Source organism: Hemitrygon akajei, chromosome 21 (genome assembly GCF_048418815.1).
Source record: "Hemitrygon akajei chromosome 21, sHemAka1.3, whole genome shotgun sequence".
In the NCBI taxonomy this organism is placed as follows: domain Eukaryota; kingdom Metazoa; phylum Chordata; class Chondrichthyes; order Myliobatiformes; family Dasyatidae; genus Hemitrygon; species Hemitrygon akajei.
In genome coordinates this window covers 36,461,056-36,486,894 of record NC_133144.1, presented here as the reverse complement: position 1 = coordinate 36,486,894, position 25,839 = coordinate 36,461,056, and the positions used below count along the sequence as shown (strand labels likewise).

The window sequence follows — 25,839 nt, the reverse complement described above, 5'->3', positions numbered from 1 at the left end:
TTACCTGGGTGCCCTGGTTTCCTCCCTTATTGGCCATTGTAAATTGTCCCTTGATTAAGCTAGGGTTAAATCAGGGGTTGCTGGGCTATGCGGCAGAAAGGCCTATTCAACACTGTATCTCGATAGTTATATAAATTCTCAGTGCAACCCAGTGCCTGAAGAAACAGGCTCCACTCTATAATGCTTTGGCACTTCAGTTCAGTACTCTCTCCAACCTTCGCAGCTGAGTGCGGAAACTATGAGAGCCATTCAAGTATGACGATCATAGTGAAAACCCACATGTAGAGAAATATGAAAATATAAGATGTGGAGACTTCACTGCATGTTGCTGAACCTTGCAAACCAAAGACAGATGCCAAAGGAAACTACTATGGGGACCCAGTACCTCTGGGCCATGGAGCTGAGTCTGGAGAGCAAAAGGAGTAGAAGGCAACCGACAGGAAGATACACCCGCCACCATTCACAACCTCATCTCCCAGCTTAGCAGAGGAAGAATGCATTCTCAGCACGGGCTCTAAGGGAATAATAGCTGCAAATGAAAATGTCCCTCCTAAGAAGTCTGCAAAATCACTGTCTCCAGTGCAAACTAAATAATTTTCTCTAACATCCAGTCATTACTGACAGTACAGTGGTAATCAAGGGAAGGGGCTTGAATGATGCATAGAAGTTCTTTCTCCTACTTTGCAGTTCTATGCCGCTAATATCACACATATGAATGGATTGCTGATCCAATTACTTTAATGACTGGTGTCAACATCTCTCTATTTCCTGATAAATGGGATCTCACTTAAAGAACACTTGAATTGACTTTATTTCTTACATCCTTAACATACATGAGGAATAAAATTCTTTACACTACGTCTCTGTCTAAATGTGCAATCATAGTAATTTTTAAAAATAGAACAGTCAATGTAACATAGAAATACACTCAAATCAGTGTGATTTAATCAGTCTGATGGCCTAGTGGAAGAAGCTGTCCCGGACCCTGTTGGTCCTGGCTTTTATGCTGCGGTACCGTTTCCCAGAAGTTAGTAGCTGGAACAGTTTGTGGTTGGGGTGACTCGGGTCCCCAATGATCCTTCGGGCCCTTTTTTCACACCTGTCTTTGTAAATGTCCTGAATCTTGGGAGGTTCACAACTACAGATGCACTGGGCTGTCCGCACCACTCTGCAGAATCCTGAGATTAGGGGAGGTACAGTTCCCATACCAGGCAGTGATGCAGCTAGTGCCCCTGTAAAAAGTTCTTAGGATTTGGGGGCCCACCATCTGAGAGGAAAGATGTGCTGATGTGCCTTTTTTACCACGCAGCTGGTGTGTACAAACTACGTGAGGTCCTCAGTGATGTGGATGCCGAGGAACTTGAAGCTGTTTACCCTCTCAACCCCAGATCCATTGATGTCAATAGGGGTTAGCCCTTCTCCATTCTTCCTGTAATCCACAACCAGCTCCTTCGTTTTTGTGACGTTGAGGGAGGAGAGGTTGTTTTCTTGACACCACTGTGTCAGAGAGATGACTTCTTCCCTGTAGGCCACCTTGTTATTGTTTGAGATAAGGCCAATCAATATAATAGAAACATCAAAAACCTACAGCACGATACAGGTCCTTCAGCCCACAATGCTGTGCCGAACATGTACTTACTTAGAAATTACCTAAGGTTACCCATAGCCCTTTATTTTTCTAAGCTCCATGTACCTATCCAGGAGTCTCTTAAAAGACCCTATCATATCCACCTCCACGACCGTTGCCGGCGGCCCATTTCATGCATTCACCACTCTCTGCGTAAAAAACGTACCCCTGACATCTCCTCTGTACCTAGTTCCAAGCACCTTAAAACTGTGTCTTCTCTTAAAAATATAATGTCGTCGGCAAATTTAATTAGCAGATTAGATCTGTGGGTGGTGACACTGTCATGGGTATACAGGGAGTAAAGGAGGGGACTTAGTACACAGCCATGAGAGGCTCCTGTGTTGAGAGTCGGGGGGTGGAGGTGAGGGAGCCCACTCTTACAACCTGCTGGCGATCTGACAGGAAGTTCAGGATCCAGCTGCAAAAGGCAGGGTCAAGGCTGAGGTCTCTGAGCTTCTTGTCGTGCCTGGATGGAACTATAGTGTTGAATGTTGAACTGTAGTCCAAGAACAGCATTCTCACATAAGCAATCTTCTTCAGATGTGTAAGGAGGGTATGTAGAGCAGTGGCTATTGCGTCATCTGTTGATCGGTTGTGTCAGTAAACGAATTGTAGGGGATCCAGTGTGGGTGGTAGCTTGCTGCAGATGTAATCTTTGACCAACCTCTCAAAGCATTTGCTTATTATTGAGGTGAGTGTGACAGGACAGCAGTTGTTCAGGCATGTTGCCTTGGTCTTTTTTGGTACAGGGACAATGGTGGATACTTTGAAGCAGGAGGGCACTCTACACTGGGAGAGGAAGAGATTAAAAATGTCTGTAAACACACCTGCCAGTTGTGCTGCACACATCCTGAGTACCCACTCTGGGATGCCGTCTGGTCCCGCAGCCTTGTGACTGTCCGCTCATTGGAAACATCTGCGTACCTCAGCCTCAGAGATGACCAGGTTGCAGGTTGTAGTGGTGGCTTTCCTCGGAGGCTCAGAGTTAGCTCGAACTGAGCGTAAAAGTGATTGAGCTCATCTGGCAGAGAGGCCGCAATGTTGGCAGCACCACAACGTTTGGCTTTGAAGTCTGCGATGGTATGCAGCCCTCGCCACAAGTCACGTGTGCTGTTCATTGTGAATCTTGACTCAATCTTCTCCTTAAATTGTTGTTTTGCAGCCTTGATAGATTTGCACAGATTGTAGCTGGTTTTCTTGAGCTCTAGTTGATCGCCAGCGATGTAAGCTCCCTGTCGTGCAATAAGTGCTGCTCATACGGAACTATTGATCCAGGGTTTCTGGTTAGGGAAGACCCTGACCAACTTCTGGTGGACAACATCGTCAATGCACTTCGGATGAAGCACGTGACTCCATCAGTGAACTTGGAGACATCCTCATCATGGAAGACATTCCAGTCGACATCATCGAAGCAGTCCTGCAGCATGGAGGCCAATTGGTTGGACCAACAGTGGATAGTTTTAACTATGGCCACCTTTTATTTCAGCTTTTGCTTGTATTTTGGCAGAAGCGGGATCGAAGAGTGGTCTGATTTTCCGAAAGCTGGTTGAAGGAGAAATTTGTAAGCATTGCGGAAGGAAGTGTAGAGTGTTCAAGTGTGTTATCTGCACGAGTGCTCAGCTGGATGTGCTGACAAAACTTCAGAGAGACTTTCGTCAGCCTCCAGTGTGGTGATGGTCGTGTACAGTTCCTTGAGAGCCGGGTCAGTATCAGCCTGTGACAGAGTGTACACCGCTGTGATGATAACAGTTGTGAACTCCCTAGACAGCTAGTAGGGTCTGCACCAGGTATTCCAGGTCTGGGGAACAGAAGTATTTGAGTGCATGCACATTCTGGGGGTTGCACAAGCATTGTTGACCATGAAGCATACCCCTCCTCCTTTACTTTTCCTAGTGAGGTTTTACGATCTGCCTGCCTGGAACAAGGAGAACCCAGAGGGCTCGATGGCATGATCCAGTATCTCCTCCGTCAGCCAGGTCTCCACGAAGCACAAAACGTTGCATTCCTTTGTTTACCGCTGATAGGAGATTTTGGCTCTCAGTTTGCACAGCTTGTTATCTAGGTGTATGCTAGGAAGCCATCTCAGCCTCAGCAGGATGCCAGCCCTTCTCCCTCGCCTCCGGCGCTTCTTCCAAGGTAGTGGTGGTGTAAGAGGTGAGTCTCCCATGGATGAAAGATTTTGGATCCTGTCCTTCACACAGGCACCCAAGGTGTAGTCAACCTTCTTTAGACCATTATAAGTTAACATCACAGTAACCTGTAGTGCAATGTTTTTTGGGATAAAGGACAAGGAAGAATCCTTCCAAATGTGATGTACCAGTGCAACTTACTCCAGCTGTGTTTGGGGCAGCCTTGTTCTTCTTAGATTGCACAATGGCCTTGGAAATGATCAAGTCTTTGCTTAAATAAAGGCCTGTATACTGTGTAAAACTGAGAATTGTATACATGGGTTTTGAAATCCATTGTATTTTTTAAATGACCTGTTCCTTTAGCTTTTGATGTAAAGGTCATATACAGTGGTGCCAGAAAGTTTGTGAATCCTGTAGGATTTTCTCTATTTCTGCAGAATATGACCTAAAATGTGATCAGATCTTCATGTGTCCTAAAACTAGATAAAGAGAACCCAATTAAATAAATAACACAGAAAACATTATACTTATTCATTTATTTATTTATTGAGAAAAAGGATCCAATATTACATGTATTTGTTGGAAAAAAGTATGCAAACCTCTGGGGTAATGCCTTCTACAAAAGCTATTTGGAGTCAATGAGATGAGATTGGAGGTGTGGGTTGTCGAGGTGCCCTGCATTATAAAAAAGACACACAAAGTCAGGTTACTGACGGAGCTTGTTCTACTCAAGAAAGATCTGTTTATTTGCACCATGTCTCAATCAAAGCAACTTTCAGAGGACCTTAGAATTGTAGAGCTGGAAAAGGCTACAAAACACTTCGAAAGACCTGAGTGTTCTTCAGTCCACAGAAGAGAAATTGTTTACAAATTGAGGAAACTCAGTACTGTTGCTATTCTCCCTAGGAGTGGGCATCCTGCAAAGATCACACCAAGAACACAACGTGCAATGCTGAAGGAGGTGGAAAAGAACCCAAGTGTACCCAAAGAACCCAAAGTGTACCCAAGAACCCAAAAGATCTGTAAAAATCTCTAAAACTTGCTAAAGTCTCTGTTCATCTGTCCACTATAAGAAAAACACTGAACAATAATGGTGTTCATGGAAGGACACCATGGAAGAAACCACTGCTCTCCAAAAAAACATTGCTGCATGTCTCAAGTTTGCAAAAGACCACCTTGGAAGTTTCTCAATACTTCTGGGAATATAGTTGAACTTTTTGGCAAAAATTCACATTGTCATGTTTGAAGGAAAAAGGATACTGCATACCAACACCAAAACCTAATCCCAGTTATGAAGCATGGTGGAAGGAACAACATGGTCTGGGGCTGCTTTGCTACCTCAGGGCCTGAACAGCTTGCAGTTGTTGAGGGAACAATGAATTTAAAATTGTATCAAGACATTTTTACTGGACAATGTCAGGATAGCAGTCCATCACCTGAAGCTTAACAGAATTGGATAATGCAACGAAACAGTGATCCAAAAGACAAGAGTAAATCAACAGCAGAATGGTTTAAAAAGAAGAAGATCATGTTTTGGAATGTCTGAGTCAAAGTCCTAACCTTAATCCTACAGAAATGTTGTGGAAAGACCCAAAGCAAGCAGTTCATGCAAAGAAACCCACCAACATTCCAGAGTTGAAGCAGTTTTGTAAGGAGGACTGGCCTAAAATTTCTCCAAGCCGATATGCGGGACTGATCACCAGTTACTGGGAAGATTTGATTGAGTTTATTGCTGTACAAAGGGGTCACACCAGTTACTGAAAGCAAAGGTTCACATACTTTTTCTCACAAATATATGCACTATCGGATCATTTTTCTCAATAAATAAATGAACAATCACAATGTTTTTGTGTTATGTATTTAATTTAGTTATCTTTATCTAGTTTTAGGACTTATATGAAGATCTGATCACATGTTGGTTCATATTTTTGCAGAAATACAGAAAATTTTGTAGGGTTCACAAACTTCCTAGCATCACTGTAGCTACCTATGAAGAATGAATTAACACATCTTTCCTTTCCTGGTTTATGAAAATTAGTGGTCTAGAAAGTTGTCTTTGGTTGCTCATATAGAAAGTACAATTCATTGACACTAAAGGAATCAAATTTTGAAAATCGAGTTTACACATCGCTGTACAACTACCCAAGGAGAAATTTCTATAATTTTCCAAAACTAAATTGCAGTCATATCTGATCCGGTGTCACCTTATCAGTGGTCTTTGGATAATGACATAGAGCAGACATTCAGGCTTGTGTTGGAAAAAGAGAGAGAGAGAGAGATACCGCTTCTACCTCTTCCAACAATTCTGAGTGAGGCACAGAGAGATCTGTATTTACTGACAATTACCTTTATTGTTCAAACTAACAAGTACGTGAATTCATACACTAAATACCTTATGCACACACCTGCTAAGTATCCCTGACTCTCTTGGATAGTCAAAGAATAGCAAAGGTATTACCCGGGCGGAGGAATTTACGCTGGCCAGGCGCTCCTTGTTCCTCGTGGTCCCGATTCACTCTCCACGTGTTTCACGCAGGGTTCTTCTTGTTTGTATCTGCGATGGTTATTCTTCAAAGTTACCGCCACCGGCACACACAAAGCATCCACTTTTATATCCATTGCTTATCAATTCAAATGTCGCATTCCCGTGTCAATGGCCGCAGGTCATGTGTCTGGCCTTTAACACCTGGTCATTGGCTCTGGTCCAAGCCAGCATCCATCTATTATCCTCTTCCCATCAAGGGACAGTTGCTGACTCATGGCTCTTTGTTCTCAGTCAGCAATGAGCTTGAATCACCTCAGGCATTCACAATCCTGCATGTTATAGCCAACCAAAGAACACCTCACAAATAACTCATTTGGAAATTACCTCCAGTCCAGCAGATTACCTGAAGAGTCTTTGTGCCTTCTTTAAAACACTAATCAAGTCCAGCATGTCAAGCTCACAAAATGAAGAATCAAGTGTCTTCACAAAATGGCAGCCTCCATCCCCCAAGCACACGGCAAGAACAAAGACTGCTTCCACTGTCCTTGATTCATTTGAATTCACTGATTTGAAGATTGTCATTCTTTCTGGCCAACATTTGGTTTCCTCTACCTCACAAGGGATGTTGTAATGCTGTTACAGCATCACAGATTAGGAATTAAATCTGTGACTCTCATTCTCTTTGTACTTTCTGCGGGGCTGAGCAGATTGTTACAAACCCCGTAACTGGGTATCTTACCAGCAAAGATAGGAGTATCCGTTGAAGTCTGATGATACTATTTTTAACAGTATTTATTAGTAAAAATACACAAAAATAATATCAATGCAAATATACAGATAATATACGACATCAATACTAAACCTAAAAGTGCAGGTATAATAATAATCAATAAGAAATAAGCTCTATCGTTGTCTAGGGTATAATGAATTGTCCGATGAAAATATAAAGTTCAGTTCAGTTCATGCAGGCTGTGGTAGTTGCTGATCACTGTGTTGCAATTGTTGGAGAGAGAGAGAGTAACAGCTATTGAGTTGCTGACTTTCCTTTTATGATCTTGATCCGTCGATGCGTTGTTTTGTGCCCATTCACGTATGACCCCTCTGTCCTTTAGCTAGACCGTTCCGTGGAGGACTCGTCACCCAGGCAAGGGCGGACACACACACAAGCCCCCACTGGTCTCGTAGCGTCTCTCCTGGTGCGTCTGAGGGGTGGTTCCCCAGACCTTACTTTTATCCCCACTCACGGGGTCTCAGGTGTCAATCAGGTTGGGATGATGCAACACATCAACCAGACCACTCTGGTTGCCCTCTGAGGGGTTTCAATGAATAGAACAGTACTCAATACACAATTCCTTCTCCAAGAGACAATAGCAGTAATCAGTGGTTCCGTTCCGCTTTTGTTAGGAGGAGACATTCCACCTTTGTGTATCCCTGTGTTGTCTCTCTCTGATTACTGACATGAGCTGTTTATCTCTCTCATTTCCTGGGTATCAGACCCGAAATAATAGCAATTTTGCGATTCTCAAAAAGGGGGGGGGGCGACTTTGCACCCTTCTGCCCATCAGAGTTGCTCCTCATTCGTAACAAGATGAAAAAGATGTATTATCATTTTATCACTATTGATAGTTGATGGGAGCAAAATTGACCTCTATAACATCCTGTATGTTAGGGAATATTCTGTATTTAATTGGCTATAGCAGATATTAATTCAAACAAGAACCAGACTTCAGCTCTTATTGTAAATGTAAGCTCAGGAAGCTTGCAATTAGCCCTCATATTTTTGTAGGTAATCAGTAAACTGAAGTTTACTGCTCCATAGATTAAGATACTGCATATGCAAGAGCCAAGTGTTAAAACAATGGGGTTGTGTTAATTGGCTTGCATCAATCCAGGCAACATGGCTAAGTTATTTTCACCATTGTGGCAGACCGAATGGATGTTGTCACTTAGTAAATCCTACATGGTTGCACTTCCTTTGCTTTTAAAGCATTAGTGGAGAAAAACACACAGAGAGCAGTGGTGAAGTATAGAGAGACTCTGAAAATCACAACGATTGCTTGAAATGTCTATGCTTTAACATAAGGTATAGGAACCGAATCAAGACATTTGGCCCATCGAGTCTGCTGTGCCATTTGATCATGGATGATTGATTATCCTTATCAACTCCATTATTGTACTTTCTCCCTGTAACATTTAACGCCCTTCAAGATCTATCAATCTTTGCTTTAAATACAGTATGCCCAATGACTAGGCCTCTACAGATGTCTGTGTTAATGAACTACATAGATTCGACATGCTCTAGCTAAATAAATTCATCCTTATCTCTGCTCTAAAGGGACGTCCTTGTATTCTGAGGCTGTGCTCTCTGGTCTTAGACTCACTCACTACAGGAAACATCCTTGCCACATTCTCACAAAGGACTTTGCCAATGAAATTCATCATCTAGTGAAAGATGCACTGCAATAACTTAGCAAGGCTAATACAGTGTACATCCCAAACCCTCCATGTCTACCAAAAGGACAAAAGATGAAGACATAAAGGAATACACTAGAGTTGTCTTTACATCTCCCTATTTGGGAATTGACATTTCTTCATTGTTGTTGGCTTAAAGTTTTGGAAATCGCTAATAAATTGTGTTACAAGAGTATGGTCACCACACATTTATATAAATAATTAGAATGAATATTACATGCTGACGATCACATTCCATTAATTAATAACTTTGTGGGGGGGGGGGGGGTGGAAGACAGACATTTGGCAGTGACTATCATAGATTCCAAGGACATACACAAGGCAATTCACAGACACCAAGGAAACTTTGGAACAGAAAAAAAAACTTGAGAACATAGATTACATTAATTAGATTACAAAGATTACAATATGAATTTCAAGGAAATTATGAAACACAACATAGACTCCAGGAATATCAGAGTGTAGTCTCCAAGCACAGAAGGATTCATGTGAAAATGCAAAACAAAACACAAAGGTTTAAATGTCATACTTTCTGTGAAAACACCTTGGAAGTAATACAGTATTTATATCAGCTATTTTCATCTGAATGTTTTTAGCCAGAGGGTGGTAAATCTGTCGAATTCATTGCTATGGATGGCCATGGAAGTCAAGTCATTGTGTACACTTGAATCAGAGATTGATAAATTCTTGATTAGTAAGGCTGTCTCTGTTTATAGGAAGAAGGCAGGAGAATAGGGTTGAAGGTGATAATAAATCAAACATGATGGAATGACAGAACAGACTCAATGAGCTGAATGGGCTAACTCTGGACCTGTGTCTTATGGTCTCACAGAAAGTTCCCAGTCACCCCTTCATTTATTTCCCATTCCTCTTACATTAATATAATGTTGGATACTACAACACACTCAAAATGCTGGAGGAACTCAGCAGATCAGGCAAAATCTATGGAAATGAATAAACAGTTGACATTTCGAGCCGATACCCTACTTCAGGACTGGAAAGGAAGAAGGAAGATGCCAGAATAAAGAGGTGGAGGGAGAGGAAGGAGGACTAGCTAGAAAATTATAGGTGAAGCCAGGTGGAAAGATAAAGAGCTGGAGAGAAGAATCTGATAACAGAGGACAATGGAACATGGGAGAAAGGGAAGAAGGTGGGGCACCACGGAGAGGAGATATTCAGGTGAGGAGAAAAGACAAGAGGCCAGAGTAGGGATACTGTTCATGTACCTAATTATAGATTGTTGTTTTTGCCAGAGTCCATTGGTGTCAATTTTTGCTAATCTGAACTGTGATTCCAAAACACAAATCAAAGTTTTGTAATAGTAGTACCTGCATTTTGATACCAGAAATGTAGTTACAAACCCGTGCAATGGTACTTTTTGAATATCTGCACAAGGTAATGTGACTGATTGCAGTTTATTGTTACTCATTCAGTTACCCTGACAACAAAACATAATACCAACTCCAAGTAAATTTTTTTTTATTCATACAATGTCAGACACATATCTTTCATGCATTCAATGTCATGCAAAGTTGAAAATAATAACAAACCCTTTGGCCTCCAGCCATTCATTGCAGTCCAGATGTTCTACAGGACTGAAAGCTTGGAACTTTTAGGTACAGGGAACAATCTAAATTACATACAAATTGTGTTTGCAATATCAGTCTAAATTCCATCTTTAAAGAACTGTTTTTGCAACAGCATGGGTATATTGCATGATTTCATATATAAAACCAAACATATTTAAAAATCCATAGCACAATTTAAACTTCTGTGTGTCCAATGATACATTTGGAATTCTAATTCATCATTCAGCACTCTAAAAATAAAACTCAAATTAATCACCCATAGTAGAAGGCTGTACCATCCTAATTAATGCCACATGCTCATAAAGTAGTTATTTTTGTAGTTGTATGAAAGCAACAGCATCAGTAGCACTCACTCCAATTTCATGCCATAAAATACAGACTGAGAAACATTCCTATAGCCTCAATTTGGCACACATTTTTAGCTTTAAAAAAGGAAACAAAATTAAATGACCTTTAGGCAGTTTACATCCCGTTTACACATTTGTTCATCTTTTCTTACAACTGTAAAGTTGAAGCTTTTAAAGGTCTTTGCTGTAAAATGTGCAAAAATTAAATGTTCTGTATGCAGAAGAAATAGATCAGACACACCAAAAGATCCAGTTCACCATTTTTGGCTTTTTTTTGGTAACAAACAAAGCAAAGTAAATTGGATAAGTAAAATGTGCAAAAATCAAATGTCCTGTATGCAGAAGAAATAAATCAGACACACCAAAAGATCCAGTTCACCGTTTTTGGCTTTTTTTGTAACAAACAAAGTAGATTGGATAATTAAATTACAAATCTAACATATTTTAAAAATAATGATCTTTTCACAATATGCTGAATTTTGTATTTTCCCAATGATAAGTTCAAGAATGGCCCCAGGGAAGTAATTGTCCAACATCATGAAAGAAAATATCTATTAGATTTGTTAATTTGCAATTATTACAGTCACAAGGGTAAGATATGTGAATAGACAAATCGTATTAGGAGCTTATTCTAATCTTAACCTGTTATTGGATGTATAATTTCAAATTGTTACATTATGTTTAAAGACAAAAGTTAAATCATTAGTTTACTGCAGAAAACATAGTACAGCTATTTCTTTTCCATTTCTACGTCACAGCAGCAGATGCAGATATAAAACATGAATGTTATCTCACAAAATCAGACATTATTAATGAGAAAATCAAACCTAATGTGGGCATTGTCTTGATCTGATTGATTTTTGTTTGTCTTCCTCCATCCTCTATTGAGAATACTAGCTTATGTCAGAGGTGTAACAAAATAATTTGATGGTTAATAAGGTATAAATAAGATATCATTTTGAATGTATTTCCTGGACTGATAAGCGCTCTCTCTAAAACTGGTCTTTCTGTGAGGTGACCACAATACAGAGAGTCTCTAAGTTTTATGTATTAATAAAATTTGGTTAAAAAGTTGCCTTTCTTCCAGTGAAAATAGCCTTACACTGTGATGCCAGGGTTCTTCTGTTTTGCCTCTATGTAAATAATAACTATTAACTGATGACTAATAAAAGAAACTAAGTAAATTTGATGCTTGTGTTATTTGAAAGTGGTTGCTCAGCCTCTGCCATCTAGAGTCAATATGCATTTCATACTGTCGTTTACATGGAATTCTCTGTACATATTAACCATCTAAAGGACTGTTAAACTGGAAGCTTCTGCTCAATATTACTGCAGTTTACTTAATAACAGAAGAAACAGGAGAGGACCAATTGGTCCACAGTGCCTATTCCACCACTCAGTAAAACCTTAGCTGATATTTTACCTCACGGCTACTTTCCTGTGCTAAGCTTTCAGTTTTTGGTTCATTTAATGATTCCTATGGTGGGAGAGTCGAAGACCAGAGGACATAGCCTCAGAAGAGAAGGATGTCCATTTTGAATGGAGATGAGGAGGAATTTCTTTAGCCAGAGAGTGGTGAATCTGTGGGATTTGTTGGCACAGGCAGCTGTGAAGGTCAAGTCACTAGGTATACTTAAGGCAGAGGTTGATAGATTCTTGATCTGTCAGGACATGAAGAGATACGGGAAGAAGACAGGAGATTGGGGCTGAGAGGGAAAATGGATCAGCCATGACAAAAGTGGCCTAATTCTACTGTATCTTATAGTTTTAATAGAGACGGCCGTAAACGTCGACAGCGCTTCTCCCTATAGATGCTGCCTGGCCTGCTGTGTTCCACCAACATTTTGTGTGTGTTGTTGTTTGAATTTCCAGCATCTGCAGATTTCCTCATGTTTGCAGGTTATAATGGCATATCATTCCAAGAAGTGCCTCACTAAATATTCAGAAAGTCAAGAAATAATTGCTTTTTACTTTAGAAGTGATTACATATTACTTAACCCTGACAGAAACACCTTAATGAAATTGAATTCTAGGGAAACCTTTTCCCTTTGTTGGTGCAGAAAGTCAACACAATTGGCTTGGTTATTTCTTATGATAGTTTGTGAATTATAGTTATATTTAAATGAACAAAAAACTGCTGTCAGAACTACCAGATTCCAGGTAAATTGGGATTTAGAAACAATTTAAAAAAAAATCCGAATTACGGTAATACTTTTAATTTGCTAAGCCCCAAGGCACAAGATGGAAGAGATGCAGAACGGCTACTGGAATGGCTGAGATCTTTCATTAGCAGATCCAATAGAAATTCATACCAGGCCTTTCAGTCTGACAAAGATTAGACCAGGGTTGGCAATCATTTTTTGAGAGCTTGTGCCCAAATTGACAATAATCCTTTCAAACATTCTCGTGTCCCATGGTAATTTTGAGCAGAGATTATCGCTGACTAATGAATTACTAAAAATAATTCTGAACTCTTAAAGAAAAAGAATGAGCCCTGTTTCTTTTTGTATGCATTGTTTTGCTATTAATAAAATTGTAAGAGACAGATTGAAATAAATTAGGCATTTTAAAAATATTAATCTAAAAACAAAAATGACATTTCTATATAGATTTGTTATTGTAACTGGTTGTCAAGTCTGTGAGGATTTCAAAACATATCATCCGACATCCTATGTTCTTGTAACCATCTAGCTGACTATCCTGTAAAAACATCTCACTACTCAGGGTGTGAAATATTATTCACTGCTTCATTTGGCAGTTAAGATAACTATTGTGTATCTTTATTATGTGAGGGATTTAAAAAATCTAGAGGTGGCATTGTATGCCACTTGCCAACATAATTTTTTGTGTGCAATCTTGGGCATGTCATAGGTTCACTACCATTGACTAACCAAAAGCTGCAACCCTCAAATCTAATCAACAAGCTTCAAGACCTTGGCCTCAAACCTCCTCATGCAATTGGATCCTTGATTTCCTCATTTGCAGACCCGTTAGTTCAGATTGGCAACATCTCCACTGTCACAGGCCAAAGCAAAGGTAGTGATGAATCAGTATATAGGAGGGAGATTGAAAATTTGGCTGAGTGGTGCCACAACAACCTGTCACTGAATGTCAGCAAGATCAAGGAGCTGATTATTGACTTCAGGAGAAGGAAAGCAGAGGTCCATAAGCCAATCCTCATAGGGGGAATTAGATGTGGAGAGGGTCATCTTTAAATTCTTTAATGTTATCATTTCAGAAGATCTGTCCTGGACCCAGAATGTAAGTACAATTACGAAGAAAGTATAGCAATACTTCTACTTCCTTAGAAGTCTGCAAAGATTCGCCATGACACCTAAAACTTTGACAAACTTCTATAAATGTGTGGTAGAGAATATATTGACTGGTTGCATTTTGGCCTGGTATGGAAACACCAATGCCCTTGAATGGAAAATCCTACAAGTAGTGGATACTGCAAAGTCCATCATGGGTAAAGCCCTCCCCACCATTGAGTACATTAACATGGAGTACTGTTGCAGAATGCAGTACCCATCATCAGGGACCTCCACCACCATACTCTCACTGCTTCCATCAAGCAGGTGATACAGGAGCCTCAGCACCCTCACCAGTTTCAAAAAGTTATTATCCTTCAACTATCAGGCTCTTAAACCAGTGGGAATAACTTCACTTGACCCACCACTGAACTGTTCCCACAAATTGTGGACTCACTTTCAATGGTACAGTACATGGTACAAAGGCTTTGCCATTTTTTTTTGAAGACATTGAGAAAAAATCTAAAGAAGAGATCTATTAAGATGAAAAATCCTGTGGCAGTTAGCAAGTCAAACTTAAATTAATCAGTAAGCCTGTATTGACACATTTATTTACTGGAAGGTTAAAGAAGACTTGCCAAAAACTGAACAGAGGTTGACCAGAAGAATGAGGGCACCTAATATACCTTGGCAACCCGAAATGGAACAGATCTATGAAGGCGCTGGGTCAGGAAGTACTCAGTTGACATTTCATGAATGCATGTCCACTGGGATCAGTCACCTGTGTGAACTTTCTTGTTTCCAGAAAAGGATTTGGATTCCCAGTGTTATTAGGCAATATGCCATCTGAAAATGCTGCCCAGCTTGAGCTAATTTTGTGCATCCAATCCACTGTCACCAACTGTTCATGACTTTAAACTCATCCACCTCTGCTTTCCAAAAGTGTGCATATGTAATTACACTCTGCCATTACATCCCCATCCTCTAAATACCTTTACTTCTCAATGTCCCAATATCAATTCTCTCAGTATTCCAAAAAGCCTTCTAGTCACTGCTAACTCTGCCCCTTCAAACACCACTGATCTCACCCCTTTCTGACATTCCCCCCCCTCCCTCCCCACTTCGCGATGATCTACTTACTGCCTGTTTGATCCCATCTGCCAGCACCTCTTTGTGCATTCTTACATGTCAGGCCTACAACACATTATCTTGGGCCTTTTCACTTGATTTAATACTGTTTCTTGATGTCATTAATGGAACTGATATGGCACCTCCATCATGTTACTTAGAGAACTGTGTGTACAGTCCTGGACACTATGCTACACAGTAGAGAGTGTGCAGAAGAGATTTACCTGTTTGTTGCCTGGAATATAGGTCTGTAGTTATAAGGGGAGATTGGATGGGGTGGGGTCATTCTCACTGGAACATATGAGCCTGAATATCGACATTATGGAGGTTTATAAAATTATCAGGGTCATAGCCAGAATCTTTTTTATCCCCCTGGGCAGGGGAATTTAGAACTAGAGGGCACAGGTTTAAGGTGAGAGGGGATGAGCTTAAGTGAGATCTGAGGGTTAAGTTTTCCCACATGGAGAATGGCAGTTAACTGAATGAGCTGCTATTCCAGATGCAATGTCAATGCCTTTGTTTGGGCGAGTACTCAAGATAGGAAGAAAGCTAAAGAATAAGGGCCTAATGCACACTAAAGGGATTAGTCTAGACAGGCATCCCAGTCAACATGAGTCACAAAGGTCCATTTTTGTGCTGGACGATTCCATGATAAATTCAGCTGATTGAACTTTCAGTCCTTGAGGAATTACCAGATCCATATTCTTGCTGAAGGCAATGATTGTTTAACCAGGCTGCCTAAGATATCTGGAGCTCATTTCCCAGACCAGAGCAAAGGAGGCACTGAGATGGCATCCTGCAACCTATCCACGGAGTTAGTAGATGATCTGAGAGCTGAACAGAGAAGAGGCAGATGTGTTTCAACATCTGAAAAGAGTGAAGTGGAAGGTCAAATTTGAAGGCAGAATACATGGCCAATGACAGGATTCTTAGCAGTGTGGAAGGATAGCGGGATCTTTGGGCCCACACCCATAGATCCCTCATGATTGCCACACAAGTTGATAAGGTTGTTTACAAGGCATGTGGTGTTTTGGGCTTCATGAGTTGGGGGGACTCAGTTGAAGAACTGTGAGGTAATATAGCAGCTCTATAAGATCCTGGTAGACCACACTTGGAATATTGTGTTCAATTTTGGTTGACTCATTATAGGATGGACATAGAAGTTTTAGAAAGGGTGCAGAAGAGATTTATCAGGATGCTGCCTGGATTAGAGAGCATGTTTTGTGAGGATGGTTGAGTGGGCTGGGGTTAGATGAGAGTGACTTGATAGAGGTGTAATAAGATGATAAGAGGCACAGATCAAGTGGACATCCTGAGACTTTTTTTCCCCATGGGCTGTAAAAGCATAATTTTATAGTGATTGGAAGAAATAACTGGGGGGAGGAAAGGGATATCAGTGTTAGGAGTTTTTAGACAGAGAATGGTGGGTGCATGGAATGGGCTGCCAGGGGTGATGGTATAGGCAAATATATTAGGGACATTTAAGATAATCTAGGATAGGCACATGAATGCTAGGAAAATGGGAGGGGTATGTAGAGAGAAATGGTTAGATTAGTCGTAGGGTAGGTTAAAAGATTGGTACTGCAATGTGGACTGGAGAACTGGCACTCTGCTGTGCTGCTCTACGATCCTACATCGTGCAGTGAGTGTTATAATGTTAGATTAATGGTGCCAAAGGTATCCGTTGTAATTTGTATTCTACTGTGTGTGGTAATGTTATGACGTTAACTCTAAATACAGGGTGACCAGCTTGACATTGGCCTGTGACTACCTGGGCAATCTTCTGGATAGGCTTACCATCTCCTTTCAGATCTGTTTCTAAGTCACATGGGTCTGACTAACAATACTGATCTTTGTTGTAGTTTCCTGCATTTTCTACTGGGCATGCTCACTATGTAGGGGGAGAAAGGGAAGAGCTTGGCAGCAGATGATTGGTAAAAGATAGAGTAAGGATGTTGTCTGAAATGTGACACCTCTTATCTCTTACAATAAATGCAAGGTACATTTTTTGTTTCTATAGCTTTATGTCCTCTATCAAGTAATATTTTGTTATCCTATATGGAAAAAATCAAAGAGGCTGTGTTTCTTTAAATGCTAGCTGGAGCATTTCAAAGTTGTCGATGCCTGCAGTTTTCCAATTCCTTTTTGGCAGCTCTTTCATGCCCGGCACGAGCTGCACTGGGAACTTGCAAGGAATTGTGATCAGTCCTGGAAAATTGCAGGTGTTTCCCTGGTGCAAGGCACAAAACATTATGCAAATCATATCATTAGCGTCAGCTTCTACAAACATATTTACTGAGCTGTGCAACCCAAACTTAATGATAGTGTTACTATAAGTTACCTTTCAGATCATGTACAAATTCCAAGTCCTAGCCTGCTGTGTATTCTGAGAAGATTGTTCACAGACAACTATACCTTAAGGGTATAATTCCTAATAGGTAAAACTTGGAACGAAAAAGTTTAAAGTAAAGCTCCTATCAAACACCACATCCGTAAATAATATTTAATATCATCATAAACTTTTATCTCATTATGAATAAATGCTACTTTCCAGCATCTTAAAACAAAATTTTTTGAACATTGCAGCTCACAAAGGACTTATGCATTTTAAACCATCAATGTGCTATCTCACATGCTATGATTAGTCTGATGTTTGTGTGTAAAGCTAACAATATTATTGTCCCTCATCAGCAAACATTTCTACATCTTTCAAGAAAGTCTATTCTGTCAAACAGTCAGAAACTTGTCTGATGTTGTCAGCTTCAGCTCAATGGTACGGCTCACACAACTGAGGCAAAACGTTACGAGTGTGAGCGCCATTTATGAGCACGTTATTGAAGCTGCTGCAGTGCAGTACTGAGCAAGTGCAGTCTTGTCAGAAATTGTGTTTTTGAATGAAACTTTTTAAAAAATCATCCTATAGTAAACACGGTCATCAAGTTTGTCAGTTACCTCATTGTTTTCTGTGGGACTTTGCTGTATGCAAGTTGGCCTCTTCCTTATCGTTCAACAAATATACATTTTAAAAGTACAGTACTTTATTCATTGCTAAGCTTTCAGTTATCCTTAAGTTGTGGAAGGCACTCTAGACTGCAAGTTCTTTCCATCAGTCATCATTTTTCATATAAAAAGTAGTTTGCAAAACAAAATAACATTAGAGTCATTTTGTTGATGTTGAAAGCTAGAGATCAGGTTTTGAAGGGAGACTAATTAAATATATTGTTTAGAAATCACATTTCCTCCATATTTATTACATTTGATGTGTATTGTTAACAGCACATTGTCCTATACTTTACTCTTTCTAAGCAGTGTTAAAACTTGATCTGCAGCGGAATTTGCATGCAGACCCACAGGAAATATTGTGGTCAAACAGGATGGGATTGTGGATAACAGAGATGGTATGGGGGCGATGCAGGATGGAATTAGGAAGGGGAGGGGGAGAAAAGGATAAAAGTGCATGGATTTCCCACACAACACCCCTGAAAGATGGTTAGATTCTATCACAGGCTATGAAGCAGATGGCCTGAGTAACTAAAGGCTAAAATCAAGCCTATTAGTTCACGTAGTTTGCCAAGTTCATGGCCAAATGACGGGTGGTCAGAAACCACGGCAAGTGCTAGTGTCAGGGCCACATAGCGAGGCATCCTTAAACTGCCACTATCACTTCACAAATGACTCGATCTGTACCAAGGATTTCCAGGATCAAATTGCACATTCACCTGTTTCAGTATTGTCTTGACTATGACACTGGCATCATTGTTAAATTGCCAGACGAGTAATCCCGAGACCTGGAACAACCATCCAGGGACCTGGGTTCCAATCTCACCAGAGGAACAGCGGGATTTAAATGCAATTAAATTTGGAAAATTAGCTGGTGCAAGTACAGATGACCGCAAACATACTAACTGTTGTTAAAGCCATCCAGTTTATTACTGTCCTTCAGGAGAGGAAAGTAACATTTTAGTCTGGCCTACATGCAATTCCAGACTCTCCCATGTAGTTACTTGTACTGAATAAATTCTGCAATCTATAGCTTACAGCAGAGAGCTGGGCTCGAAGAGAAGGTTGCTCAGAGATCAAGCCCCTATGTTTCTTTGCATTTTCCAACTGTTCAGCAACTACAGCAGGAGAAACCTTTCTCATAAACCAGACAACAAATAACATGTCAGTTCAGGTAACATTTAAAAATATTGTTTAAGCAATTGTAATTTTCTTTCCTACTGTATTTGTAGGACAAATAAATATTGGAAGCTTAAAATTCAAATGCATCATGCAGCTGGATGCAGAGAATTCAATAGCAGCAATCTCAAACTGAGATATTTCAGTCGTGCATTGAAATAAGAAAAAAGCTCATAATATTTAGTTCATGTAAAATTCAAGGTTCTGGCCTCTTCATGATTAATGTACTGCACAATCTACCACATGAACACACATCAGCTTGTGAGGAACAACTTTGAAAGTTGTGTGGGTTTACACTTTCAATACTGGGAAGAACAGAAAGGAAAAAGTGGTAGATTTACACACTTCTGATTGAATCTCCTTTGCTATCTTTTTACCCTTCTTGAGTTTTTCCCAGGCAATGTATCGACAAAAATCTACCCACATATATGGGCTGCTTACTTACAAGAGATGAACCTATCATGTGTGAGGTTAATAACAGAAGCATACTTCCCGTTCTCCTTTATATTTCTCATGAGGATGATTGTTACAAGGCAAGTGAGTTGGTTTCATTTTCTGGTTACTCTCTCTTCTATCTGATGAGATTAATACAAACCCTGTTTCCCACAGACATGTTACCCTCTTTCCCTATCACATGAATCAAATGTGAATGATAAAATTCAGTGCTTAAGAGTAATGTTTGATAGGGAATATATAAATCAATCAGATTAAAATATTGGTAATTTGTTTAGGTTCCTAATTTAGTTTTTGTGGCCTTCTGTTGCTGTAACCATTTGAAGTTCGAATTATGTCAGTCTTTCTCTTTCTTCAAGAGAGCCTCTGAAAGATTTGCCTTGCTTTCAACACAACAAAGGAATCCTGCCCAGTTGCCTCTGACTGGAATCAGCATGGCAGTATCTTTGAACTGGTAATATTTCAGTTATGAGCACACCTTTTATAGTTGTTTATCAGTGCTAGATCTTTTTCAATGCTGATTGCCAGAGGTGAACTCAGTAAATACTTGACATTTAACTCACTGTGCTTGAAATCATTCTAATTAGAGTAGGGTGTTCTCACATGCCTCTGACTGCAATTCCTTTCATAGTTCAATAGTTTCACTTTATATCAGAGAAATGTATACAATATACATCCTGAAGTTCTTGTTCTTTTCATAATTAGCTCCATCAGAAACAAATGAACTTGTCATTAATTTTTTTCTGTACCTCATTCTGAACATTTTCCCATCCATTATAGTGATTTCACTATGAAAGTAAAACAGGCGTAGGGCACCAAATGTCTGGTCCTAGGGTGTGCCACTGAGAAATTCAGTAATAGATAACAGAAAAAATGTTGTGCATCATTGAATAATGGTAGAGAAGGTGAAAGAATCAAAGTCGGAGTGGATGGTGAACAGTTGGGATCGGGGGATAGAGAAGCCTTGGTATGGGAAAACGTATCAGGGATCAACACAGCAAAATTAAATACAAAGTACAATATTTGCAGTCCAACTAAAAGTTGTCCAATTTGTGGACAATTTGCATTTGAGTGGAGGTCAAAATAAAAAACCAAGGCAAAGTAGGAGGGTCAGTGGGATCTTGGTCAAACAGGTTTTAAGGATAGCCTTAAATGAACAAACAAATATGGAGTGGGGGGGGGAGGGCAGCAGAATGCTTGAGGGAATTCCCAAGGAGAACCCCAGCAGGCAGGAGCTTCAATGATAGATGACTGGATGAGGGTTGCACAGATGTTAGAGGAATTAAAAGCTTGGCTGATCTGGTGGGGGGGGATGATAATAAAGAAGATAATAGATAGCCTAAACCTTCAAAGGATTATATAACTAATCAGGCAAAGTATTATTATGGTAGTTAACTTCATATCCATCACATTATGTGGTCTACTGCTGTACAATGAGATCGATCTTCAGGAGCTCATTCTGCACAATTTCCTTTGCAGAAGTGTTTTAATTGATTTATTTTGTTTCTCCTGAAGTTAGGCAACATCACTTTTATGTTCCACAGCAGCATCTGTTTAATTTTAAGATCTGTTGTCTCCTAATCCCCACACTACTGATCATTCCCGAAGGTCTCCTCTCTCACACCCTCTATGTCCCACTCTTGCTCCTGACCATTCTGCACCCCAACTCATCTCTTTGTTCTCTATAGCTTCCTACCATTATCTTGAGCTTCATCTCAACCTCTGGTCCCTGGTGCTCATGTCTCAGTTTGGAATCTGACAGAGTTATCAACATGTAACCACTTAGTCCATAGATCTCCCACCTGACCCTAAGATCAACATCATGTAGATGGACCTAAGGCATTCTGTGCTGAGTAATCTAAGCATTGGGGTCTCCCATGCCTTGTACGGTGGCCCAATCAACCCTATGCTGTGATCACCAGTGCCTCAGTTTGTAGGATTTAAACATAAAAATTTCTTTAGACCATCTGTTAAAGGGAAGCACTTTAAGTAACATTGGGAAATTCAGCAACAATAAAGTGCATCTTCCCTCAGGGTCCTTCAATTCACATGGATGTTGTGATGCTCACTGTTATACAGAGAGTGAGCACCAAAGCTCGGAGATCAGTAAGAACTGTGTGATGTGCACAATGTTGGCATCATCACATGGGTGAACTATGATGAGGAAATGATACCCGTGACAGCATGAATCACAATCGGGGTGCCATTTCCCCACAGAGGAGGCACCTGCCACAGTGCTCCAGGTCATGCAGAAATCACCTCCAATGCATAACTTCAGCATATAAAACACCGGCTATGGAAGTTCACAAGTTAAATTAAAATAACCCTGTCTATTTCATCCATCCATGCTTGGCTTGGGAGCCTGACCGACATGTTAAAAGTCGATAAAGATCAAGATTCTAAAGCAGTGTCCACTTTTAGGACTAGGGTGATGGGGTGGAAATACATCTCTACCAAAGGAGGCGTAAGGCGCACTTGGGCAAGGTGTAGCACCTGCTTAGCCCGCCGATCAGGGTCATGTGAAGCCACAGGAGTAAGTAGTGGACACTAGTCGTATGAGCAGCTAGTGCACATTGTAAGACCTGATTGTGCGACCACTGATGCTAGGAAGACAATCTCTGAATGAAGAGTATTGATACTGGCTGGGGTCACCTGCCTAGTAAAAACACTGCCCAGAAGGCGGCAATGGCAAACCACTTCTGTAGAAAAATTTGCCAAGATCATAGACCATGATCACCCACGTCATACACCATGGCACATAACGTGTCTCACAGATGCATTCTTTTGATGAATTACACAGTTGTATTCCGACTCAAAGGTTGTTCAATAATCTCTCCTTGGTCCTTGCTCATCCATTACAATTGCCAATTAAATCTAAAGTACTTTCTTCTGTTCCTCTCTTTTTAAACTCTGTGTTTAATAAGCAGCAGATGGGTGAAATCCTCAGACTAATTTTATGATAAGCTTTTTGGCAGTCACGTTCTGTTCGCTGGGAAGAAGCAAAAATAACCTGAATGTTTCTGCAAACATTAAAAATGAAGATGCAAAGCACAACACGTCCTCATTGTGTGCATCAATCCTTCTCTGTTGCTGTAGGTGAAATAAAGCAACCCCTATGGGACGATGATACGAAGGGGAATATGACCCTATAGTCACAGGAAAAAAATTATCTGCTGTCGCATTTGCGGGGGGACTGAGGTTGACTGAGCAGGGAACATAATGTGGCTGTACATCAGAACCCAAGCCACTTTTTTTTTTAACCAGGCGACACCACAAGTGATTAACTCTTACATTAAGAATTAAAAAGGGATAAAATCTTACTGCTTAATGTCACTGTTATTCAAGAAATAAAATAATAAGAAATATCTAACTACCATAATTTCTCGTAATACCATACGTGATTAAGTAACACACAAGTGGATGCGCAAACTAATACTATTTCATTTCCACATAGCTGTATGTGACTAGCCTTCAGAAAGCCAAGTCAGATCCAAATAGAAAATGGCCCAATCAAAGCTACCCCGTTTGAGAAGCAGTAAGAGAATGTGTAATTGAGAGAATTAACTAATTGTAATTCTCTCCAACTTGTCCAGCTCAAAATAGGCATACGTGGACAATGTTAGCTCATGGAAAAATAAATCCCTAATAAAGGTGTAGTAGGAATTGACAATTGAAGCATGAACTGCATCCAGTTCACATTTCTGCCTGAATTTGTTTCCTTATCACCATACACAAATCCTACTGTGAAGCAGAGCAGTCAGGTAGGTTAAAATGTAATATCACGAGTTCCCTTACAATATAATCTTCTCATGTAAGTATGGTAACTTGGAACCGTTTCATTGGCATCTCTAAAAATAAGCATTTTTAATCAGAATATCTTGTCCATTAGCTGAAAGTAATTCCATTTTAAAGTAACATTAAAAATGAACCATATGCTGATATTATTAGACAGCAACACTTTCTTAGTAAGTTTAAAATTACCACATTGTTAAATTATAGGCATTAATTGTGTCCTCTCATCTGAAACAGCCAATTTAATCACTGCCTCCTGTTGAATTTCTGCAAGAGAGTGTATTCAGCAGGGACTTCCAGTAGTGGTACATTCACTCTGATAACATACCCAGGTTTGTAGGTAGAACCACATTCTTATAGGTGCACAATAGATTAAGGAGACTTGTGAGTTCAGTGTAATTTGCACTTAAACTTGGTTCTGCCAACTTTTGGAAAATTGCAGCATAAAAAAAAAATTCAGCAGAACACAGTAATTGCCAGTAAGATTTGTGGAACTTTCCGGTTGCTTTGCAAAAGAGAGCTGGCCTGCCCAGGCTTGTTTTAAGGCTTTAGGTAACTATTTAAACATAAATATGGAATCAGAGATCACAGCACTGAAGGAATCGTGTGTGGTCGGCTGCACACTGCAAACATGTAAAGCCTCCCTCCTCATCCCCATGCTGAGCAGGCATAAAATTGTGGGACAGCACTGGGAGACCAGCCATCATACATACCCACAAGAAGGGTTTTACTCCTTAGACAGTTATCTTAGAGTATCTAAACAAGAAAAGGCATCGGAAACATGGTTAGTGCTCAGCTAAGGCAGTTCCATGAATCCCTGTACAGACTCAAACAAGACACCGAAAACCAACGAGTATCAAATTAAGTCCAGGAGCCAGGCAGGGCACTTATAAAAAAGGACAGGACTAGGCCATTGAACACAGTTAGTGCAGATGCAGTCTGAATGATGGCTATTTAATGCAGACACTATCACTGAATTGGAAACTTGCTGGCTTTAAGCAAAAATAGCCATCAGATCAGGATCAGAGGAATAGCATTCATCAAGCTTATCTCTGTAAACTTTCTAGTCATGTGCAATGAGTTTTGTTAGTAGTGAATACGCATAGTGGGATGATACTATTCTGACTGTACATCCCACCCAGCAACTAATTTCTTTCAACCACGCACAATCTCAGGTAAATTATTCGAAACATCATTAAAACAAAAAAAAAGAATATAAAGACTTAAAAGGAAGTTGTTGGTTCTGTTGGTTGGAAGAGCCGTGCTCTCTCTGCCAGGATCTTTCCTTCGATGGTCCCTGATGTTTAAACGTTAATGGCGTGAGCATGCTTCTTGCAGAGTGGCTTGTCCTTTTTGGAATAAAATGGCTGACCCTCAAGGTTCACGTGGCACACCTGAGGAAAGGCAAATTACCACATCAAAGGATCAAAGATCTAACCGCTGTAGGACAACATACCAATCCGAGTTACAGATATTCCGTCAGTGTCGAGGTGCTCATACAACCTGCGCACCCCACAGCATCAGGAGGAGTACACCTCCCCAACTATAGACAGCATTACTTGTCCAGGGGGAAGGGGAGGCGCCAGGTTCCAGGACCTACCAGGATGTGAGCAAAGCTCTCAAAGTATTTCAGTCTTCCACCTCTACTCATAGGGACACTCTTCCACTCTCTCAGCCTGTCACACTCAGGCTCAGGTGTAAGACACACCCAGCTGAGTGTGTAAACCTTCTGCCTGTATCCTAACCTACAAACCTATAGTACTAAAGGAATGGACTAGAAATTAAAAAAAACACAGGTAAAACAAACTCCCGCTTCCTCTCAGTAAGCTCCACAGAAATAAGGGCCCTGTTTGTACACACGGAATTTACATAAACACACTAAGTAGAAGCAGCAACGTGTTCACTCTGCTTCCGGGATTATGGTTCTGCAGAACTGAACTTCGGAAATGGAGTGCAGTGTTACCAAATGTGTGCTTAGTGCTACTGACTGGGATGAATTTCTTGTCAGCAGTGTTTAAACAAATTCCTTTCACTTCTGTGTCTGCTGTGAGTTGGAAGAGTATCAGTTTAGCATTTTGTTCATCATGGGGGAAGGTCAGAAAATAAGAACATCCTGTTTATAATAAAAGCCTGCAGATGCTGGAGATCTAAAATGCAAACAGAAAATGCTGCAGCATGTAAACAAGGTGTTATAATTATTTTTCAACATGTTCTGTTCCTCAGACTGGTATTCGTAGACAGAGACAGCGCACACGCTCTGGGGGCGTACCAGGGTCTATAGGCAGAGCCAGCACACTGTTCTCACAGTTGCACAAAAAATAGAGGAGACTTCATGCTCAAACTGACCATATCCCTGCCACTGGCGCTGAGGACAGCAATGAAGGTTC

The 25,839-nt window shown here is 40.4% G+C and overlaps 1 protein-coding gene across 1 annotated transcript in view; it reads right to left on the bottom strand.

Annotated features, from left to right (window-relative positions):
• Positions 1–10,175: 10,175 nt before the first annotated feature.
• Positions 10,176–25,839, bottom strand: part of ldb3a (LIM domain binding 3a) — a 166,422-nt gene continuing 150,758 nt past the window's right edge. Inside the window, exon 17 of the mRNA XM_073025736.1 lies at positions 10,176–24,846. Coding sequence (XP_072881837.1) covers positions 24,757–24,846 — 90 coding nt within the window. The 3' untranslated portion in view covers positions 10,176–24,756. The remainder of the gene's footprint in view (positions 24,847–25,839) is intronic.